At 42.0% G+C, this 22,454-nt stretch overlaps 3 protein-coding genes and 1 long non-coding RNA gene across 4 annotated transcripts in view; 3 read left to right on the top strand and 1 right to left on the bottom strand.

The window, feature by feature from the left end:
• LOC116185920 overlaps positions 1-8,784 on the top strand; it is a 13,720-nt gene extending 4,936 nt beyond the window's left edge. Inside the window, exons 9-15 of the mRNA XM_031511570.1 lie at positions 118-398; positions 469-793; positions 874-1,350; positions 2,462-2,592; positions 7,629-7,783; positions 7,893-8,161; positions 8,458-8,784. Coding sequence (XP_031367430.1) covers positions 118-398; positions 469-793; positions 874-1,350; positions 2,462-2,592; positions 7,629-7,783; positions 7,893-8,161; positions 8,458-8,750 — 1,931 coding nt within the window. The 3' untranslated portion in view covers positions 8,751-8,784. The remainder of the gene's footprint in view (positions 1-117; positions 399-468; positions 794-873; positions 1,351-2,461; positions 2,593-7,628; positions 7,784-7,892; positions 8,162-8,457) is intronic.
• Positions 8,785-8,971: 187 nt separating this feature from the next.
• Positions 8,972-10,493, top strand: LOC116185925. Its single transcript, XR_004150824.1, has 2 exons — positions 8,972-9,117; positions 10,261-10,493. It is a non-coding gene; the product is annotated as an uncharacterized LOC116185925 (long non-coding RNA).
• Positions 10,494-11,101: 608 nt separating this feature from the next.
• The window catches only part of LOC116185921, a 15,220-nt gene continuing 3,867 nt past the window's right edge, over positions 11,102-22,454 (bottom strand). The window contains 3 exon segments of the mRNA XM_031511579.1: positions 11,102-11,197; positions 11,199-11,224; positions 11,226-11,297. Coding sequence (XP_031367439.1) covers positions 11,131-11,197; positions 11,199-11,224; positions 11,226-11,297 — 165 coding nt within the window. The 3' untranslated portion in view covers positions 11,102-11,130.
• Positions 22,195-22,454, top strand: part of LOC102673297 — a 47,309-nt gene continuing 47,049 nt past the window's right edge. Inside the window, exon 1 of the mRNA XM_031511582.1 lies at positions 22,195-22,454. Within this exon, the coding sequence (XP_031367442.1) occupies positions 22,297-22,454 (158 nt within the window). The 5' untranslated portion in view covers positions 22,195-22,296.

Raw genomic sequence — 22,454 nt, 5'->3', positions numbered from 1 at the left:
ATATATATATATATATATCGTACGATTGTTGTTGTTGCCATTTAATCGCGACACGATTTAATTAAGAAGAAATTGGAAAAAGTTTCGATACATACATTTCTATTTTATTTGTCAAAGGTGGAATATCGCATCACGAAGAGTCTTACGCCTCCGATTGCCGTTCGTTGGAATCTTATTTGGAAACGCTTCATTCTTATTCCTTCTCGATAACGCGCGACGTTGCCAGACCCCTCGACCTTATGGAGAACGAACTTATCGTTAGATGGCGCGAGATCATCGCTTTGCCGCATGGAAGAGGATTAAACAACGACGATTATCACGGATACAGCGAAAGGCAATTCGAGTATCTGACCATGATCGTGGGACAAGCTTTGGCCGCTAGGGACTCTTTGTTACAGGTACGGAATTTCGATAATAGAGAGAGGAGAGAAAGAGAGAAAGAGAGAGAATACTATACTTTCCACGTAGGACAATTTGGATAATCGCAATTGCTATTCGAACTTGCCGGAACTATCGTATTGCGCCACGGAACAGGTGGAAAGTCTCGTGTTCCTGTTGAAGCTGGTTTCGACGCAGGCTTGGGATCAGATTCACCTGGCAACGGAACGAAAGATGCGAATCCACGATCGTTACGCGGTGCCGAGGAGGAAGAGGCATTACAACACGACCAGTCAGTTCGATTACTCGATTGGACTTTTAATCGATGCCGTTAGAAATGATCGAGAAACTGTTAACACGGATTTGGAGTCGATGCCTGTGATGACCAAGATGCTTCTACATTGGTTACACTTTGGTAAGGATAAGAATAATTCTTTGATGGAACGATACTCGTTTCGATTAACTAAAAAATTTTTTTGTTTCGTTTCGTTCAAGGCATGGAGAACGATCGAAAGATCCTCGAGCCTGTTCTACGTCCGTATTTGAACAATCTTTTCAACGGCACGCGCGAGCACGGTTGGTTGGCGACCTCCTGGAAGAGGAGGGAAGAACTTTACCGGGGCGAGATGGGATCATTGTCGATGTTTTGCAAATCTGTTGTGACGGAGGAAATTACGCCGGGTAACGGGATCGTGGATTATCTGTCCAAGGGATGGCATTGGGCCGAAAATATGGCGAGGATGATCGAACGTTCGGGGAACTTTTTGCCCCTGATTTTCCTTCCCAGAGACAGAACGATTAAATTCGATCTAACGTTCGCGGGGAACAAAGGGCCCAGCTCGTTCTCAACGTGGAGCAAGGTTAGAAGTGTCAGCACGATCGCGAGGAGGAGAAGGAGGAGCATATATTCCAGAGCCAGCGAGTTATTCGATTACCTGACGGGATCGCAAAGAACGTCTGACTACAATAATGGTAAGATAATGATGATAAAAAAAAGAAAAAGAGAAAAGGAATTGCTAGCTAAAACTTGACACGATAAATTAGCGAACACAGCTTGCTTAAACAAACTTTACTGCTTACATTATTACGTTCCATTCGATGGAAACTTGTCGTTGTATTATTATATACGTATAATAAGGTATTACGGTTGGATGTTTGAGTTTTAGAAAATTAATTAGATTCTCCACCTCCTCCGAGTTCTTGTTTTCACGGGAAAATTTTAGTTTCCCTTGTTCGAAAATATCCGAGCTTCTTACGAATGAAGCAACATCGAGTGAAATTAATTATTTCCCAGTTGTGTATATATATATACATATATATATACACGGCGAGTATTTAGCCTGAGAATCGACGAGAAAAAAGCCAATACCGTAGTACGGTATCCGTACAAAAAAAAAAGGAAAATCCCAATGGCAAAATTTTTATCAATATTCGGCTTTCCCTGGAATGAAAGAGGCTTTGTTCGTATAAAATAATTAAAAAAAAAAAAAAAAAAAAAAGAAAAAGAGAACGAACGAAAAATATCAATCTTCATTTTTTCCTTTCTTCTCTTTATTTCAACGAAAATTTCACGCGATGTTCACTTCTCGTCGTCGATATCATTTAAACGCGTGTAACCACTACGAGTTCTTCGAACATTATCCCAATTATATTACAAAAATCGAAATACTTTCACCAAGGCTACCGAGTATCCTATATATATATAAATTTCTTTTTTTTTTACAAATCTATCCAGCCGCGATCGCGCACGTGACTAAACGTGCTCGGCATTAAAAATTGAACGAGGAGTGTTATTCAACCGGGGCGAGGCTAAACGCGCGGAAGTGACAAAGATTTACGTTGACGCGAGGAGCGGGGGAATATCATACGCGGGATGGAAATTCGAGGTGGAAATACCTCGTGCGATGGATGAACGGTTGAAGCCGGCCGGCACGGCAGAGGACGGGTATCGCGTTTTAAATCAACGTCCCCCGTTTCGATGACGTAGGCAAATTTCTGGCGCAACCGTTTTACGTAAGGCGAGGCGAGGCGTACGTGTACCGCCTACAGGAAGCCGAGCAAGCAAGATCAATATTTTTGTTAGGGGTTGCAGGACACACGGAATTGAGGGATGCCAGCCCTTTGACGTATGTCGCGTCGATGAGCAGATCCCGAACTCGACACCGCGGCCCAGGAGATCTAATCTCTGCCATCGTCTCCCTCGGTAAATTCAGGGTAAGTTTCCACCAAAACACTCTTTCCTCTCCCCCTCCTCTCCGTTTCTTCTCCTTTCCTTCGATCGAACATTTTTTTCAGAGATTACTTAATTCGGATTACCTCTTTATATTGAATATTATTTGTAATTTGAAAAAGATTAAAACGAGATAACGTACAATGATGATGTTGATCAACAATCAGACACATAAATTGACAGAACATAAATCATCGATTATAGTTTCGGCTTGAATATATACATACAGGTTCATAATATTTGTCCGTAATAATTTTCCATGCGACAAAACTCGCATCTTCCTTCGCGTTTCCACTGTTTGCCCGGGGTTTGGAGTTTCGGCCCAGCTTTCATTCCGCGCCCGGCAAACGCGAGCCACCTTAATTACACACAGTTCGCGCAGTTTCATTAGATTAGACGAGCACGGATTTCCGGTGCACGGAAGGCAATTCCAGGACAGTAATTTCGCCATGGTACGCGCCCAATGCGTTGGGAACACGTTGGGGACCCACGACGTCGGATCGACGACGACAATAATATCGAGAGGCGGAACTCGAAGGAGTTCGCAAGACTTCGTTGCTCGAGTTCTGCCATTTCCGACGATCCGCTTCTTCCTTGACACGCCACCCATTACTCCCATTACTCTTATATCTATCTATGTGTATATATATATATATATATATATATACGTTGAATGGCAGTCGATTTAATAGCGACGCTGATAACCGTGTTAGGATCGACTAACTCCTTTAATCGCGATTAATCGCGTACGATATGAAAGGATTGATTGGATGAGACTCGAAGTCATGTACGCGAAAAATAAAAAAAAAAAGATCTTGACATACGCGCGGGTGTGTGTATGTGTGTGTGGGTGTGTGATAGGCTGGAAAGAACGTTTATCTCCCTCCAGGAAACTTCTTTCTTGACAACGAGAATTAAACGTCGCTCACACGTCGCTGTTTAAGAGACCCGATCGTTCCTGCATCGTTCCTCTTTTCCGTTCGCATGAATCTCCGACGAATATAAATTGACTTTTAATCGGGGCGCAAATAAGCGTTAATGGGACGTGTGTATTAAATCACTCTTTTTTTTTTATTTATTAAATATAAAACATTTTGGCCGTGGTAACAGAAATCGGCAAATCGAGGAGAAATCGCGTACCATTTCGAGATACGCGGAATTAAAAATCCTTTTTTGTTTTATATATTTTTTTTTCAGTGAGGAAAAACGCGTACAATTCATATTTTATGAATTTTATTCTTAACATGAAATAACAACGGTTATTTCGTTTTGTTTTTTGTGAAAAATAAAAAGGATTTAAAAAAAAAATAGTTTTGGAAATACGATTGAATTTTTTCGAAATAACTTTACAACATTGAATTAAATAATTATTATGTATGTATGTATAATGTATTAATTAAAATTATAAAGAAATATATTATATATTAAAGTATTTTCGTATTTTCGTCTGGAAAATAATAGAAAAATTAATTATAAAATTCATTTTTGCCACGTGATATTCAATTTCGAATAATACTTTCTTCATTAACATTATTTTATTCGCACATTTATATTCGTATAGTTTTATAATAACAGGAGGAACGATGCGGAGCAAATACTTTATTAATTTTAAACGATAAAGTGAATTATCGAATATCATAGAGATTCGCAACAATTTCTTCGGGAGAAAGATTCTTTTTTAATTTTTCTTCGTATCTAACAATAACTCGATTACTATACAACACTGACAATTTAAAGATATACGAAATCATAAATTATATATATAAAAAAAAGGAAGAAATACTATAATAATCGGAAAAAGAATTTTCCACGAGAGAATTTATTTTGTGTACATTAACTTCTCAATTACAACGTTGTTGTAATTGAAACCAGAGCAACATTTTTTTTATTACTTTTAATGTTGCGCTCGTTTAATATCTTTAATGAAGTTATTCGCTTATTCAAGCGTGTAGTAGCAATTGTTAATTAACTCAGACTTATTATTTTCGAGGGAAGAGGGAGGAAGGGCAAAGGTTCGAACGCTAAGATTAAGCTTGATTACAAGCGTAATCAAAGGACGTATTTAAAAAGATGGCCGTTTTTTTTTACTAAGCGCGCTTCTTAATCTTCCGCGTAGAAGAACGACTTCCGTTTTTCTTGCATTTTCAACCGGCAGTTTGAAATCCGGTTTAATGCTTCGGGAAAGCCGGGGACGAGAAACTGCGAAGTGAAACCTTGGTTTAAGGAGAGATCATAAAATCGGGTTGCGACGTTACTTCAAAGGATCGTGTTACCGTAATAACGACGAGAAGAGTTGCCACAACGATAGTACAAGAAGTAGGGAACGATGTTCTTGCAAAACGTACTTACTTATATGTGTACAGACAGTTTGATAAAAAAATAATCCTCTCGTTGGATATTTAATCATTTTTGAACAAGAATGATCATTCAAGCTGTAATTTGATCTTCGATTTTATTATATTTTACGATAATATTCGAATGCGAAATTAAAAATATATAAATGTGTAAATTACTATAAAAGAAAATTATGACTTCTTGAGTCGAATTGGACAAAAAAGAAAATAAAAAAAGTATATGAAGAATAAAATATAAAATATTTAGATGACAATTAATACATGCTACTTTTATTTCAATATAATACAAGTCTTTCGTAATAAAAAATCAAATTAACAATTTTCAATCAAGTCTAGTGACTATATCGAATTAAAATATTTATAATTGAATCGATCCTATTACTATTACCAGAAACATCATTTCATTTTACGTACAGAAAAATGGAAATAAAATTATCCAAATAATGAAAAATAAATGGTATTCTACTACAATTGCTTCAATGGCGAAAATCAGAATAAAAGGATTTCGTTGAGGAAATGTTAATAACAATAATAAAAACCGTAAAAATCAAATCATTGGATTCATCGAAATGATGATTCATCGCGACGATCTCTTCTTCCCATTCTTTTATCCAGGTGCCAATTAGTAAGAGCTCTTCTAAAAATGGAGGAACAGAAATGCAAATTGGAGAACATGAACATTTAAAGTGGATTAAAATTTGTTTTTTTTTTTTGACCATCCATTAAGAAAAATCGCTCAACCTTGGCTTCCCGAAACAGAACACCCGACGAGAGTTTATCGGGATTCAAAGGGATTTTCTCGAAGGTTAGCGGACTCTTTGGATGGCCTTAAACGTTTCGGCATTCGTGGGAGGATCCAGTTAAACCAATCCTAATAGGTGTCAGCCAGGGTTCGGGCGGGGGTTGGACGTTAGGCCAATCCTCCCTTGTCGATATCTGTAAAGCGACGACCAAATTTTTCGTCAGCCACGATCCTGGGGATCCTATTTTCCTCGACTAACGCCGTTCACCGAGAAATTCTTCGATCCTCTTTTCCTCGGATGAAGTAACACCGAGCTAACTTGCCCACCCAACCCTTCGATCCTGCCTGCCAACCATATTTCCCACGGAAAATCTTTCCCTCTTTGTCTCTTTCCTTCCTCAATTGTCTTGGATTCGCGTGGATCTTCCATTCTGAAAAAAAGAAAAAGAAAAAAAGGAAATCGCACGAACGAAATTAAAAATTCAAATTCGTTGCAAACGGATGAAATAAGATGAAAAAGGATAATTTGATGATCGTATACTGATAAATACGATAAAACCATGTTCGATTTTTTGGCGTCGAACATGGCAATTACAATTGGAATTCCCTTGTAGAGGTTTCTGAGACGATTGTTACTTACCCGATTAATGTTCTCATCGTTCCAGGTATCCGGGATGGCCGTTCTTTCGAACAAAATAAACGACGTTCGATTCTTTGCTCGTTCCCCGTCTGGTCTCCCGCGAGACAGTGGACTTCAGTGTTCAAACCTTTCCAAACTTCGTGCGACACAAAGCATTCCCCTGTCTTCGTCTCTTGCGCGAAACATTTCTCTCTCTTGAGAAAGAAAGATCTTGTTTTATTTTATTTTATTTTATTTCGATAATAATCGATTTAAAGATGAAAAAAATATCATCATCGTTGGTTATTTCTTCGACTTTGCGCTATTGTTATCGCGGATAATAAGTTTCTCGAAAGAAAGAGATTTTATCGTGGGTGAAATGCGGAATCAGTTTTCTAATTGAATAAAACTTCGATGCTCGAAGAGAATCTCGATTTAACTTTGTTAAATTTCTATTATAGATAGATAGAGGAAAACGAAAGAATGTATCTTTTTTTTTATCTTTATCAATTTTTATATCTTTATTTGTCGAATAAACCTAAGAAAAATCGTGCGCTCTCGTTAATTTCACTTAATTTCCGCGTGCAAATATCGTTCTCTGGCGTAATTTTATCTCGAAAAAATTTCGATTCGAAGTTCAAGTCCTCCTCAACGGGATCCACTTCAGCTGAAATCGAACTCCATGGTTCGTCTTCGAGTAGGCAAGTTTATTTGCCAGGATCATTTGATTAGATTAGAATGGAACGGACAGGGGATTCGTCGCGATTTTTCCTCGTATCTTTCCATTTCGATTTTGCCTCGAAAGACGAAGTAAAAAGACGACACGGGTTGCCGTGTTCCTGGCATTCCGAATATGCATGTATTATATTTCCAGACCCACCAGAAAGCGAATAAAAAGGGAAAAAGTGAACGCGTATTTACTTTGCCCTCTCGCCCCGAGGAGTTGCCTCCTCCTCTTCTCGCCTCCATCCTCCATGTGCCAGCTAACTTTCTACTTAAGGAGCGATTCACTCCCCCTTATGCTTATGGAAAATGCGTTTTGCGCTTCGAAACTAAGTTTAATCCTGACTAAAATCCTCCAAACCCAATCTCTCCGTATCTTTCTCTCCTTCGCAGATTTCAGCGTGCTCGATTTATCAAATATTCCTTTCCCTCTCCCCCTTCTTTCTTTTCAAACACCTTGCTGGACACCTTGCTTAGATAAAAAAAGGGAAAAGAAACAGTTTCTCCTTTTATCTATCGTGTTTCTTTTTTCTCTAGAATAGAAGAATAGAAAGAGAGAAAGAGAGTTTTTTCCCATCACAGGTCGTGCAAGAAGCGGCCGCCTTTTTGCCACGAGAGGAGCGGGTGGTCGTGTTGGACGCGGTGCAACGCGTGGCCAGAGAATTCTCTCGTCGCTCCTCGAGGAAGACCGGAAGCGTGTACACATCCGACTCGCCGAGACAGCTTTATAGACCGAGGTACGATTGACTCTAAGAAGATGCCAGTTTCGAAGCTTCATTAATGGCGCGCGGTTTTCCTTTGATTCCTCTCCCCGACGCATAATAGATACGCTTTTGTTCGTTCCAGGCCGGAGACGGATCTCTTGGATTCACCCCCACGGCCATTATCGCCGGAAATAAGGGAGCGGCGAATCATCGCCGAGCATCAAAAGCAGCTCGAGAAAGAGATACAAGAAATGCACGACACTTTGAGACGCGACGCATTGAGGAGGCAGTTTTCTTCTTGCAACACCTGGGACTCGAATTCGTTGTCCTCTTTCAACTCATCCATAGATTCCATAATGGGGACGATCACGCTAAGGAGATACCGCACTCCAATTTGGGATGCCATTAAAGGTTATACATACATATATATATATATAAATTATTATAATATATATATATAAAAATTATTGTAATATATTTTATTTATATATTTTATTTATTTATATAAATTATTGTAATATATATTACATATTAGGTCTTTTCTATATTTTATTTTTATTCGATCGATTTCGTGGCCTTCGAATATGATGCTTTACGATAATTCGCAATTCATAATAAGAGTGTGTATATAAACAAGAGCGTACGCAGTTGGTTTCTTAGAAGAGTAGATTACGATAACGGTATGAAAACAACTTTTTCAATTTCAGGGAATTCGTCGGTTCGGTCGAGTTTACGCCAGAATCATAACACGGGCAAAGGTAAATTCAACACAGAGATGATCAGTCGAGAGGAGTCACCGACGTGGAGCACAACACGAAGCGCTCGAAGCAAGGAATTGGACTACGCCGAATCGAAGAACGAAGACGAATTGCCATCTTGGGACGCGCTCGAGGCCACTCTGAATAGAAGGCTGTGTAATTACGGGGACGCCTTGCCGGAATCCTTGGAAACGGACGAAAGTGTTGGGGAAAAATTAGGGGAACAAACTACGGGGGAATAATTTCCCCGTAGACGCTCGGAAAATCACTTTTCACTCTCGAACGACGAGACGAGTTTCATCCGAGAATGTTAGGGAAAAAATAGAGAACAGAGTTTTAACATACGTTGCGCTCGAAATACGTCGCGTGTTCATCGATTGTGACGTGATATCCAAGCTGAAGCGAAACATCGATGAATAGTTCGCGATTCGACAATAGTTTGCCCGGTTTTTGAAAGTCGTCAAATAAATGTTTCGGGTATATTTAGTAGGAAGATGCTTGTATCAGAGCTTGTTCAAACCCGTCGATGAAACTCGTCGATGGGAAACTTAATTCTCGTAGACAACGAGCAACTTCACGCCTCGAAAGTGCTCTCGTTTACTCTCGTAAGTACATAACGATTACACGGTGACTGTAACCTCTCGTAAAACTAGATAGTGGAATTGGAACGTCGGTTTCAATTTTAATCCAAGCTCGAAAATGATTCACCTGATTCAGATTTCAACAATTTCCCTTCCTATCGAATTTTCCAAGTGATTTTTATTTCTCCTTGTATTTCGTTAATTAAGAAACATCCACGCTTTGTATCTTTTTTCGTATCTTTTTCGATTAACGTGGACCGATTTTAACAAATACAACGAAAGTAAAATTCACTGGCAATCTCCTTCCTTCCATCAATCTTCATCACCTACGGCTACTCCACGACCGTACATTTTTATTAAAGATCCCTTAATAAAGCTTACCTTTCGTCTTTTTTCCTCACACGAAATTTCTCTCCTAGTATTTTTATTTAACGCCCAAATTACGTCGTGCTTCTTGTTGTGTTGCGCAAAAAATATAACCTTGGATACGGATCATGTTTGGCAAAGATTATTTCGCAATCACACGAATAGAATAATCTAGTTATTCATTTGTACGTTCAATTCGTTTATTCATAACCGCGATTTCATTTTATTCGTTTACATTTACTTTTTTCGATTATCGTTTCGTCGGTGCATAAATCGGCAGCGCATTCAATTCAAGAAATTTACTAAAACAGTTGTTTCGAAACGAGATTCGATATATATATGCGAAAGTTCGGTTCGGTCAACGATTTAACGCGAATTTGGGAAAACGTGGATCGAGGGTAATTGGAAGTAGACAGACAGGGGTTCTCTATGAGGCCGCGTTTCGATTAACTAAATGTAAAAAAATATAGGTTTGCCAACGGCCACATAATTGCCAATTAAACTCACTGGAATGAGCAACATTGTTCGAGCACTATCGATGAGCGATTGAGCTTCACCCACGTGAACTCTAATCGCGTGAAATTTCACTGGAAAAGCTTGAAACTTGTTTTATCACATTCTCCATTCTCTTTTTTCTCATGCTACACGATACTACGATACTTTATCTGTTAAATATATAATTTAGATAGAATACTACAAAGACATACATATATATATATTTATAAATCTTGACCTCGAATAACTATAATCCTTCCACAATATAACCTTCTCTACAATTAACTCCTAATTCGTTCCTCTTCTCCAGACAGCTTTCACAATTGGTGAATCGATCGATCGAGTGAGCAGCGTGACGAGAGACGAGTACAAACAACTATGCGTCGTCCTCGATCGTCACAAGATCGGGGGAGGAGGGGGATGCATCGATTGAATTCGATAAGAAGAGAAGATAAGAAACGGAGCAGCGTGCTGGATGTTTGGCGGTCAAAGGGTAGCGGGAAGCTTAAGGAAGGAGGGCTGAAAAGAGGAAAGGGAACGAGATAGGAGAAAAATGGAAGCGGGAGCATCATCGTCGTCGTCGTCGTCGTCGTCGTCGTCCTCGTCCTCGTCGTAGTCCTGGAGGGTAGTATTGTAGGCGGGGAGGGGGTAGTGTTGGTTCGGCCGGGCTGCTTCCGTGTATTCCGGGGGTGGTTTTGGTGCGCGCGCGCACCGGGGTTGCGCCGTGGTTTCATCTCAGTTTCGCAGCCTCCCTTCCGCGGTCCGCATCAACTCTGTCGTCGCTGTCGGCACAGAGGTGTGTCGCCTCGGTGTCCGCGTTTTTCCGCGTTCCATCTCGCGTTCCATCCCCAGCGTTTTCCATTCTTTCGGATCGGGATTAAGATATTTCTTTTCGTTGGAGTGCGGAGGGGGGACTCGAGAAGTGAGAAATTAAAAAAACACCTGTCTTCTGTCCCGTGTGCGAACAACATTCACTATGTAACCGTGCGATAGGTGATCACGCGACCACCACTCGCAGGACGATGGTGCGCGATGCGGATCCAGGTTCCGACGCGTGTAACCTGGTAAGCGAATCTAACAATTTTCTCGTCGAGATGCGTTGTTACGTTATTTACGGATTATATCGTAGCAATATCCTCGTACAATCCTCCTTTCACATCTTCTTCCTTCTTTTCCACGTTTATCCTTTATCGACGACGATCGATCCTCGCCTTGATCCCCGTATCCCCACATATCCGCGCGTGCATTCTCCCCGATTCCCGAAGAGACTCCTCGGCGGATTGGCCATTGATTTTTCAACGGAACGCCCGTTCCTCCTCTGTTAATTGTCGGCCAGTTGTGCGCGAGCTGAAACAGTGAATTCCGTTTTGTCGAGAATGCCCTCGAGAGAATAGATTCCCTGTAGAGGTTTGAGCCAGGGCCAGGCGGAGAGTACCCTTTGAACACCCCCTCTCCCCTCTTGACGTACCGTCATTACGGCTAATGTACTTAATCGTCGGAAAATCGGTGGAAACTGCACGCAGTTAGAGTCGAAAGCCCGAAATTCGTGGCTCGGTGTATCGGGTTTTGGGAGTAAAGGTGAGAGGACGATGGACGAGATGCACCGCATATGCAAATTATATCAAACTTAGAGTGGAAATCATTTTACGAGTTTGAAACGAGTTTTTCTCTACCACGATCCGTGAACTACTTTCCCATTCCGGTTTTTTTATTTTTTTTTTCCTGTCAAATTTTCGATACTTTTTTTTCTTTTTTCTATTTATTTCGCGTAACACATTTTTCTTTGTTCGTTCATCTCTGTTTTCCAGCTATTTCTTTTTTTTTTTTTTTACGGTTCGAGATCATTTATTAAAGCAGCAATATCGATATCGTTTGATTTACGTCTCCGTCTATCTTCATATTTTCGGCGAAACGTTATATGCTCGCGTTGCTTCTTCGATATACCGAGATCCGGCCTTCCGGATTTGCCACGTTCATGGATTTCATCCGGGAAAAGCCGACAGAGGAGAAGAGAAAAGACTTAATCCGGGACTAAATCTGAATAATCTCTCGGTAGCAGGACGATTAACGCGCGATTGTAGGTGGAAAAATTTTCTAAGAAAATTTCTATATCGTTCCTTTTCTCCTTTTTTCCCCCCCCCTTTTTCTCAGAATCTCCCTCGAGTAAATTCTAATTCGCGACATCTAATTTGCTCCCCCGCGAATAAATGGAGAAAATTACGAAGCAGTTTAGTTTGAACGAGTTAAAGGGAACGAGTTAACGAAAGCACAATTGTGGGCCACGATAAATTTCGAGCTATTTTCCATCGAATTTAACTTAACAAAGGCCGGTCACGTTCCACGATCGTTCCATTAAACGATGCATCGATGAATGCTTGATGTCGCTTCGAGTCTCCGTCATTCGTTTCAAATAATCGGCCGTCTGCTCGATTGTCGAACGTCCTCTCCACGAGGCTACCGATCTACGACCTCCCTCCTTCCCTCCCCTCTCCTCTCCTCTCCTCTCCTCCCTCCAATTATCGAATGATCGATTTCGCGCATTCGAGGGAGCGTGTTCGTTTATAAATCGAATTGGTCGGCCCTGCGGAAAATGGAACAAGAGTTTTTGGTCGGAAGCCCGAGCCCACTCAACTCAATAAGCGAATAATTCCTCCACGCGAGAAAGAAATTTAAAACGGGCTAGTTAGTCAATGGAAACGCGTTTGCTTACTTCCATCCATATGTTTTTCCTTCGAGATAAAATCGTTTTTTATCTCGAAGGAGCGATAATCTCTTCTCGTTGCTCTCAAGAAGAGTATAAGAATACAAATTTCCCTCTTCAACCTTCTATTTCACCTCCCATTCCCAGGTAAAAATTGCGTTCTTTTTTTTTTCCTCTCTCTCTCTCTCTCTCTCCTATATATAATTTTTCAATAAGGACAATAAGTTGCTATGCAGTCGCGTTGATTGATCGGTTTCTCGAGCGATGTGACCTCTTTATTTATAGCTTGGACTGGAGGAAAGTTGCGAAGTAGTTGCATAGAGGCTCGTGCCAATATCCCCAGGTCTAATGACTCTTGGAAATGAAATTTTTGCCCGGTAAATAAATGCACATTTGTCTTCGTCGAAACGATGTGGCCGCCTTTTATAATTCGCTTGTATATACGATCTACGTGACTGCATGTATAAATATATATATATTTTCGGTAAGAATGATTATGCATCCACCAAATGGTATCACAGATAAATTTTCGCGTGTTAATAATGATACACGGGTGGCGCACGCGTCGCGATTATCTCTGAATATTTCAACCGTTCATTTATACCGGCCAAATGGTTGACCCGAATCGAAAGAGAGCACGAGTCGAGGTGCTCTCTCGACGAGATTTTCCGAACGGATAATAATTCGAGCGTGAAAAAAAAAAAACATTACACATTTCCCAAATTATTAAAGCTCCGCCCAAATTTTTATAGCTATCGAATTTATTTCTCTATTTCGTATGATTCTTCGAGGCGGAATCGTCCCTACAATGGGACAAGATGGAACAACGGTAACGCCAATAGTAATCACGGGTTTACGCGTCGAGCATTGTGGCCTCGAGAAATTCTGTCCCCCCAGAAATTCTGCCGGCTGTTCTCCAGTGGAGAGAATAACGAGCTTTGACCCGTTTCTCCTTCCCCTCTTTCACCCTTCCTCTCTTTCCTCTTTTCATAAATTAGTCAAATCAATTATGATTTCTGCTCCGAGTTTCAAACGCCCGCAGGAGATTAATCCGCTGAAGAAAGAAAAAGAAAAAGAAAAAAAGCTTGGTGGAAATGATGGAATCGTTGAAGTCATTCGATATTCGGTTTTTCTTTATCCACGCGAAAAATCGCAGGTTGGAAATTGAAACAACAACACCAAGAAGAGATCGTGCTAATTTCCGTCCACCACTGGCGTGCGAGGAGTGGCGCTAAACACGGAGATTCGGTGGTCAAGGAATTATCGAACACTTGGAAGTAAGTTCGAGGTGTCGGTCGAAGGGAACAGGAAACATCGAAGAAGTGGTTTTGGCGAGTTGCACTCCTCTTCTCGAGAGGAGTGCTTTTCCTCCTCTCTTCTCCCCATTATCATTCCTTATCCTCTATACCAATTCTAACCGTTTTTTACGATTTACGGGACTTTTCTCCTCGACAAGGATCGTCATCGAGGAGGGGGGATTTCTCGAGAAATCAACGAGAAATCGATAGGGGATGGAAAAAATAGGAGAGGTTTCGATGGGCAGAGAAGCATCTGTCGGATCGTCAGCCGTCACCAGTCAGCAGTTTGACTTAACTGGAGCAAGCTGGAGCACCCCCTTGACCCCTTCCAACCACTTTCTCGCTGCACGATGATTTTCAGAGTGCTCGTCTCCCGTGTTTAACGTCCTCTCGTCCCGTCCCCTCTCGCTCCTTGCACGCTCGACCATACGGCATTCGCGGCCGCGAATCGACGAGAACGAGCGCGAGAACACGTGAAAACGACGATGGTGTACGAGACTCTTTCCCTCTTCCTTTCGTTTTATTAGGGACGAGGGAGAGGAGAGATTTCGAGATGTTTGGGCGTGCGAAACGCGTGCGCGTGCGGAACGCTTCTGTGCAGAACGGGAAAAAGAAAGGAAAAAAGAAGAAGGATGGAAAGGGAAGAAAGGTTTTTAATACCGTAGTAGCGCAAGGAAAAAAGAAAGAAAGAAAGAAAGAAAGAAAGGAAGAAAGGAGGCGATAAACCGGGGAAATTTATGGATCCGGGCTCGATTTATTTTCACTGTGTTTAATAGTGTTAGCGGATCGGGGGGAAAAAATTCAGTCAGAGGGGGGGAAATCTCGGATAGAATCTCGTTCGCTCGGTTACTGCGCGCCGGAGATGCTCCACGCCGATGTACACCGGCGCGGAATCCCGTAATTAACCGGCTCGGAATAATTAATGAAAACTTAGGCGTCTGGAAACGTCCTCCTCCAGGAATCGACGTTCATTTCCTGAAAATATTACCTCCTGAATTGAAGTCGAAGCGGAAATCATCATGGACGGGGACGAAGACGATTTACCTCTTTCGATAGTATCCTCGGTCGTGTCGTGTTAATTCAATCGTATACACGTTCCATTTCCTTTATTATCCTCGTATTCTCGCATCGATGATCTCTTCCCAGATAATAATTTTCCACAAATAAACGGATAAACGGGAAGACATCTCCTCAAACGAGTTGAAATATTACACGTTTCTTTACGCTCGTATTCCTCGCATTCCCAAAGTCTTGGCCGAGATATTGCATTGCGCCGCGGCGCACTTTGCGGTCTGCGTGTACACAGACTTCAGGTCGTCGGTATGTCTGGCGACCCGTACTACACGTGTTAACACCTTCGCGTCAAATGTTCCGTTTGCAGCTTCGAACGACGGAGTTTCTCTCGTTCGTTGTTCTCGTTCTCAACGTCCCTCGATGTCGAGAGAGCTACCTATTTAATTATATACACCTTCCCCCTTCTTCCATAGTTAATTCAATCTCGTTGATTCTACCTCTTCGCCCCCCTCCCCCCGCGAAACGTCTTGAAGAGATGCTTACACCCTCGAAAGAGAGGCCCCGGGTTACCAGGTTTTTAAAGAGGTTACGATTCAATGGGAGGCCATTAACAAGCTTGAATGGGCCTCTAACAGCTTCTAGAATTCAATTAACGCCTCTAAGATAGCCTCGCCGTTTCTCCACGATGCTTATCTCGAATGCTTTTCCTTTCCCATGCAACCAAGAGTGTTGCAAGAGTGTTGCGTCTGTTTTCGTCGAAGCCAACGTGAATCATTGAGTGAAATTTTTTCGAAGAAACCATCTTCGATTCGATTCGATATTACAACGACAAGAACGAGGACGAATATCGACGAACGTAAGCTGCTGTTCGTAAACGAGCGTGTTGGAAACGCGCTCTCAAAAGATCTTTCGCGGGCTAACGAACCTTGGCGGATTTCCCGACACAGAGTTTCCCCGCTCGAGGCACGAGGGACGCGCGTGTAACGCGTCATTTTCGGAATCGGAACCGGAAATTCTATTCCGGTCGTCCAATCGAATCCCAAGTTTCCACGGAAACGTTCGTCACGGCGCACAAAGCGCGTCTCTACGCGAGGCCACCAGATATCCTCTCGAAGGTGTGCACAAAGGTGGGGAATGCTGGCAGGAATTCCAAGGGAAATTCCTGCGAATCTTTTTAAATATTTCTATTAGATATACACTAGGAGAATAGTGCATTTCTCGTGTATTTTCCATTTCTCGTGTTGTTCAATTTGTGGAACTAATTTATAGCCGAGATAATTAATCGTTGAAATAAATATTTTAGATACAAATGGGCAGAAGAAGATATGTAATAGTTTTTTTTTTAGTGTAAAGTGATTTATATCGAAAAATCATTAATTTAGGAGGTATCGTAACTTTCATAAAAAACGTTATATCAAAGACGAGAAAGACAAGCTTGTCTATCATTCGTTAACATTATCTCGATATTTTTTAAATCAAAGATTTTTCGATAAGTAGTTTACAATTGGCAGTTTTGTAACATTCTTTCCTTAACAATTATTTCACTATATTTAAATAAAATTGTATGTATGGAGCAACACCTTTAGATATCACCACGTCCAAGATAATTAGTCTTGGTTTCCTTTTGATAACCATAATCCGATATATCAGTCAGATCTTATTAGATTTACTTAATTGGTTTTAGCCTGTACCGAAAGTTTAACCGCGTTGACCTGATTATTTCAGACACGTTCGCGGCACAATCGTGACGTTTGACAAGCAGCTCTCTCTCTCTTCGAATTTTCCCTAATCAATTTATCAAAAAGAGGACGCCAATACGGAGTGGATCGTGAGAAATAAATCCATCGCTTCTTTTTCGAAAATACATTGCAATGAAATTATATAGAAAAATTCCCGTTTATTTATAACGGAAAAACAGCCTCCTTCGTTACGTAAGGGAAGGATTCGAAGAAAAATTCCAGTAAACAAGATTGCCCTCGAAGATATCAAAAAGAATATTCTTGTAACGTATTACACATTTCACAATATCGATTATAATTAATTCTTCCGTCGCGAATTCTTCGATTGAATTAAAGATGCATATTAAAAAAATTAATACGATCGATCCATTTTAAAATCTATATATCTATTGAAATTAAGTATCGATTCTATATCTTTATATTTAACGCAGAGATGTTTCGATATACATACATATAATAATATAATATATACATTTTTCAGGAACATGAAACGAGACGTTTTTAGAGACGAGAAGTTTTCACGAAAGAACCATTTCCGACTGCACATTGTAATCTTATCGTTACCGTCCCATGATCGATATTCCGTGCAAACGTGCACGTTTCTTTCGCATTGGCGACTCTATCCCGGACTCTGCGTTCTCGTTCTTCTTTCGCCGTTGTTCGCACGCGGGATAAAACATGGATGCGCCCAGGGAGATGGGAGGAGATGCGTTTGTACACACGGTACCGCGGGAGGGAACACGGAATCTCATTTTCTTGCGAAAAACGCTATTCAATACGTCGCCACGGCTCTCTTTGCCACCCTCTTTTGTTCTCTATCCATCCCGTTATCCCTTCCCTTTCTCCTCCCTCCATTAGTTATATATAAAACGTTTATTGTCATTCCACGGGAAAAACATTACGGGTATTGTTGCGGTGATACGGAAATTCCGATATCGATCTAACGATTTCACGTGAATTTTCCACCTCACCCTCCTCCTCCTCCTCTTTCCCCCTTCTTTTGAAATTTCGACTCGATCCAACCGCAATTTTCTCGTTTGTCCTAATTTTTTTTCTTTTCTTTTTGAAAGGGAGAGAGAGGGAGGGGAGAAGGGGTTTTGAAAAAGGTCGAGTCGAGGTTTGAATTCTATTGTGGGGAAGGAAACCCTCTCTCGAACCGTCTTGTCCGTTCCATGATGATTTTTTTTACGAATATTGTACGAATACATTTTCAGTCCAGCAGAGAGAGTCCCCCATTAAATAACCACTTCTGTGAATCGCGAATCCGTTAAACGTAGAGGAAATGGAAATATTATTTTGTTAAGAAGGGGATGAAGGGGAGTCGGTGGTAAATTACCTTCATTTTCGGGAAACATTTTTAGAAAGGGTCCTTATGCAATGCTTCAATGTTTCCGCGCCATTTGCTCGAGCATAATGGAGGGTTAGTTCGAGTAAAGGATAGTACCACCACAAGATGACGAGTCCTTTTGTTCTGCGAATGGTTTACTTTCTCGATTCTCGGATCTCAATTCCTATGATTTTCTTCTAGGCTTGAATATCGAATCGAAAAGAGCCCATTCAATCGATAGACAGCGCTGGATGCATCATCAGCCTTTTCATCGTATTTGATGAAAAAAGAGAGAAGGAAAGAAAGAAAGAAAGAAAGAAAGAAAGGATATCAGATGTGCGATTTTCCAACTCACGAGAATATAATCGAAATTTATTAAAAAAAAGTATACACATTATTGTATAATATATTTTTTCGAAACAATAGGGAAAGAAAGAGAGAAAAGAAATCATTTTGCTCTCAATTACAATTGAAAAGTTTGCCTTTTTTTTCATTAACAGCTTATTCGATTGTATCAATCACGGAAGGATTCCGGTATATAGAGCGTCAAACGATCTGTCGAAATTTTCATTATTTCCCGATGCTTTCGGCCAATCCGTGTTCACACGCGTGCTTTTTTACAAACGAACGCGATTAAACAGCGCGCGCCGGGGAAAAATTGATCGGGGGTCGGAACCCCCGAGCTTTTATCTCGGGCCGTGCGACCGGTAATTTTCATACAAGGCGGGTACAATGAGTCCGTTAAGTTAGTAATTAGGGCTATTAAACCGGTAAAGGTCGCGTAATTTAATTGGTCATTCGTTATTTGTCCGCGTACCCACGGCGACGAGCGATTGATCGAAAAATTTGTCGACTAATTAAACGTGCCGTGCGCTCGTGTATATATGCGTGTGTGTGTCTGTGTGTGTGTGTGTATCGTTCGATCGTACGTCCAGAGAATTATAAAATGAAACGAACCTTTGAGTTCCCGACCTTTTTCCCCGGCCAATTATCGACAGATACGGAACCGCTCTCTCGTCCAAGAGTTTCTCTTTCTTTCTATCCTCGAAAAAAGAAAAAAAGGAAGAAAAGAAAAAAACTAGAAATCCACCAGGATCGGTGGATAGGGATCGGGCGCAAGAAGGAACACGATCGATGGCGTTCCCTGTCGAGAGACGAGAACTAGAGCTGCCGAGAGTCGGGATTCAAAAGGGATGCCGGATAGAAAGTTAATTATAAAGCGCGGGGCCCCCGGGTCGTCAAGCAGTATCGAAGATCAAAGTCCAAAATGTTGCCCGATCTTCCTCCATCTAGTTTCCACTCGCAAAATTTATTAATCCAAGGCACGCCTTGTCGAAAGCATCCGGCAAATTGACTAACTGTTTAATTAACTAATAGCAACTAGAAGTCAACGACCTCCTCCTCCTCTTCCACTCCCTCCCTATCCTTGGAAACTCGCGTTGGATTCGAGCCATCCCCGAGTCTCGTACAGTTAAAAAAAATGGACGATCTTTCGCCAAAAGATCGTTTCGCTCGCCACGAGGCGAGGCGGATTGGAACGCGAGAGCCTATATAACGGAATTAATGCCGCGAGAAAGTTTCTTATTTAACGCCGCGGCAGATGCCGCAATTGCGTTTAGCAGCCGCTGCTGTTGGTGGACCGGGTTCGATTATGCAAATCGGCAATCGTGATCCTTGGTTCAGCCGCGTTACGTAAGAATCACTAAAACTACCCATAACCAGCCAGATGCTGGTCGAGCCAGAGAGAGACAGAGAAAGAGAGAGAGGGAGAGAGAGAGAGAGAGAGAAAGAGGTGGGCCTCCCGTTCGACCCTTGGTCCACTTACTCCTGCGAATCATCTTCTCCTTCCCACACGGTGAACCGAGTTAAGCCGATATTCTCGAGAAGATGCACGATGCACCGAGTCTGACGGGCGCGGTGAATGTAAATTTTCATTAAAATCTCGGCTCCCTTACGTTACTTACGTTTCCTGCGACAGATTTCACCAGTCTAGCCGGTCGATTACAACCGACTCGTGGAAATTTTCGTTTCCTTTCCACAAATATTTCCAAAATCTAACGTGATGTATCAAGAATTGATTTATATTCTATCAATTAATAGCCGAATAAACTTGTGATCCTAATCTATTTATAAAGAAAAAGTTTTTCCTCGATATACTTTTCAATGTGATCACTTTAAGTCGAGATATTTAAAAAAAAAGAAATCATCGTTACGGAGAAATACGGAATTCGAATTTCAGAGGTCTCGTAAATTAAGCACGTGGTACATGTGCACACATCCGTCAAACAAAAGAAACTTACTTCTGAGAAACTTGGATGGAATCGAATTCACGATTAATAATTTCCTCTCGTTTCCGCTCGTTACACTCCGCCCAAGCCGGGTTCATTATACCACCGTGAACCGGGTGCATCAAGGGTAGTCGCATCCTGCGACAACGCCCCCTCCCCCCCGCGCAGGAGGAGCGTCCTCGAGGCAACCGCAGTGCAGTTGCAATTTCAATGCGCCCGTGCCAATTAATGCGAAGTCGTGTTCGAACTACCGATGGCTCGTGTTAACGACGTTTCCACCATCGAGTGCCAATTATCGATATTAAATGTCCAAATGGAATCGTGCGTCGTTTCGAGGAAAACTTTTTCTTCTCCCTCCTCCTCCTCCTCCTCCTCCTCCTTCCCTCCTCCACCGACTTTCATTAATTCGAGGGAAAGTTCGATTCCTGCCAGCTCGAGAAGGCATTGAACATTTTTCTCCCTCGAATTCGTTTTACTCGTCGGTTCACCGAATTTCCAGCTTAACCCGGGATAACCCGCGTGTTGCACGCGCGTTCGTTACGAACTTATACGAACCGTTATGAATAATCACCGCACTGTTTGTATGGAAAACTGTTGGTGGAACAATGCCGCGCTAACTATCGGCCAAGTTTAATTATCGAGCGCGTTCTCGCAAACTGTTATTTTAATCCCCCCTTCCCCCTGAATCGAACCGAACCGCGTCCTGAAATTGTCTATCCACCTCTAAATTCCGAATTGGATCTGTCTACTAATCGGTCGTAAATGAAAATCGAAAGGATTGGATTATTACGCGGAGAGTTTCGAACGAATCGCTCGTCATCGATTTTCGAAGACTCGTGTCCAGGTTTCGTTGGAGAGGTTCTTCAGGAAGGCAAGGACAAATTTGAGGGGGGTGAGAGTGGACAGAGACAAAGCTTGTCGACGCGAATACGATTCCTCATTTCTAGGAAATTTATTCCCCCGTTCTATCATTTCCAACGGAGGAGGAGTAAATAATGCGTGAACTTTAAACAAGCGTCTTCTCGATAATGTTACTTGTGAAACATTATGCATAATCCAACGATAGAAACCAAAAAAAAAAAAAAAAAAAAAAAAAAAAAAAGAAAAGAAAAGAGGACGCGACAACGTAATGGTTGGAGACAATTGGAAATGGTCCGAGCGATAAAAGGAAAGGGATGAAGGCGATGTGGAAACGTTAGGGGTGAAATGACCTTGAAAAAGATCTCTCTCGACGATAATGATCGAGTCGCGACGTGTACGATATAAATCGAGACTATTGCATCGTCCTCCGACAGAAAATGAAATTACACAAATCCGTATTATAATCCACTTTTCTTTTTTCTTTTCTCCCCCTGTTTCAGAAGGCAGTTCTCGCAGGGAGGGAGAGAATGAGCGACGCTCGGTTGGCCGCTAACAAGTGCCAACGAAATCGTCCTTTACACCGGCGAAATTGAACCTGGGGGAAGAGCTACACGAAGAGGGAGTTGGAAGAGGACTCCCCCGTTTCTCCGTTCGGCTTAATCCGCTCGTGAAACCCGGCCAAGGGGGCGAGAAATCATCGAGCTAGAACGAATTATGAAGGATTCGGGTTTGGAAATTAATCTCGACGATTACCTTTTCGAGAATGCTCGCCGATCAGTTCGTACTCGAAACGTATCTCTCGGTCTAATTGGTCGATAATCGTTTTCGAATCCGATCAGCCGTTTTTAATCGCTCGTATTTCGGTGCACCGGAAGAGATGCGAAGCGCGAGACGCGTGTCAAGGATCCTACGACAACGTCCAAGGAGCTGCGTCCATCTCGTACAGCGACGAATCGATCCGAGTCTAGATTGAATAGCGAGATTGGAGCGAATCGATGACCCGATCCGCCTGGTGTGAGCTCGCCGCCGCACACCTGGGTGGAACAGCGTTGAATTTTCGCGTTGATATGCGAGGTTCGCAAGGGTGAGACTCGACGTAGGTAGAGACGCAGGGAACAATGACGAGCGAGGTGAACGCGACGAAGGTGGGGAGCTCGATGAGCCTCGTATCAACGATATCCTCGTCGCCTGGAGGCTCGGTTTCAGCAGCGATTGCGACCGCTGCCACGGCAATCCCGACTAATCCGTCCACGACAGTAACGGGTGGAGCTGCGGT

Source organism: Apis dorsata, unplaced genomic scaffold (genome assembly GCF_000469605.1).
Source record: "Apis dorsata unplaced genomic scaffold, Apis dorsata 1.3 scaffold_331, whole genome shotgun sequence".
Classification (NCBI taxonomy): domain Eukaryota; kingdom Metazoa; phylum Arthropoda; class Insecta; order Hymenoptera; family Apidae; genus Apis; species Apis dorsata.
The sequence above is the reverse complement of the archived record's forward strand: the minus strand, read 5'-3'. Positions and strand labels throughout refer to the sequence as shown.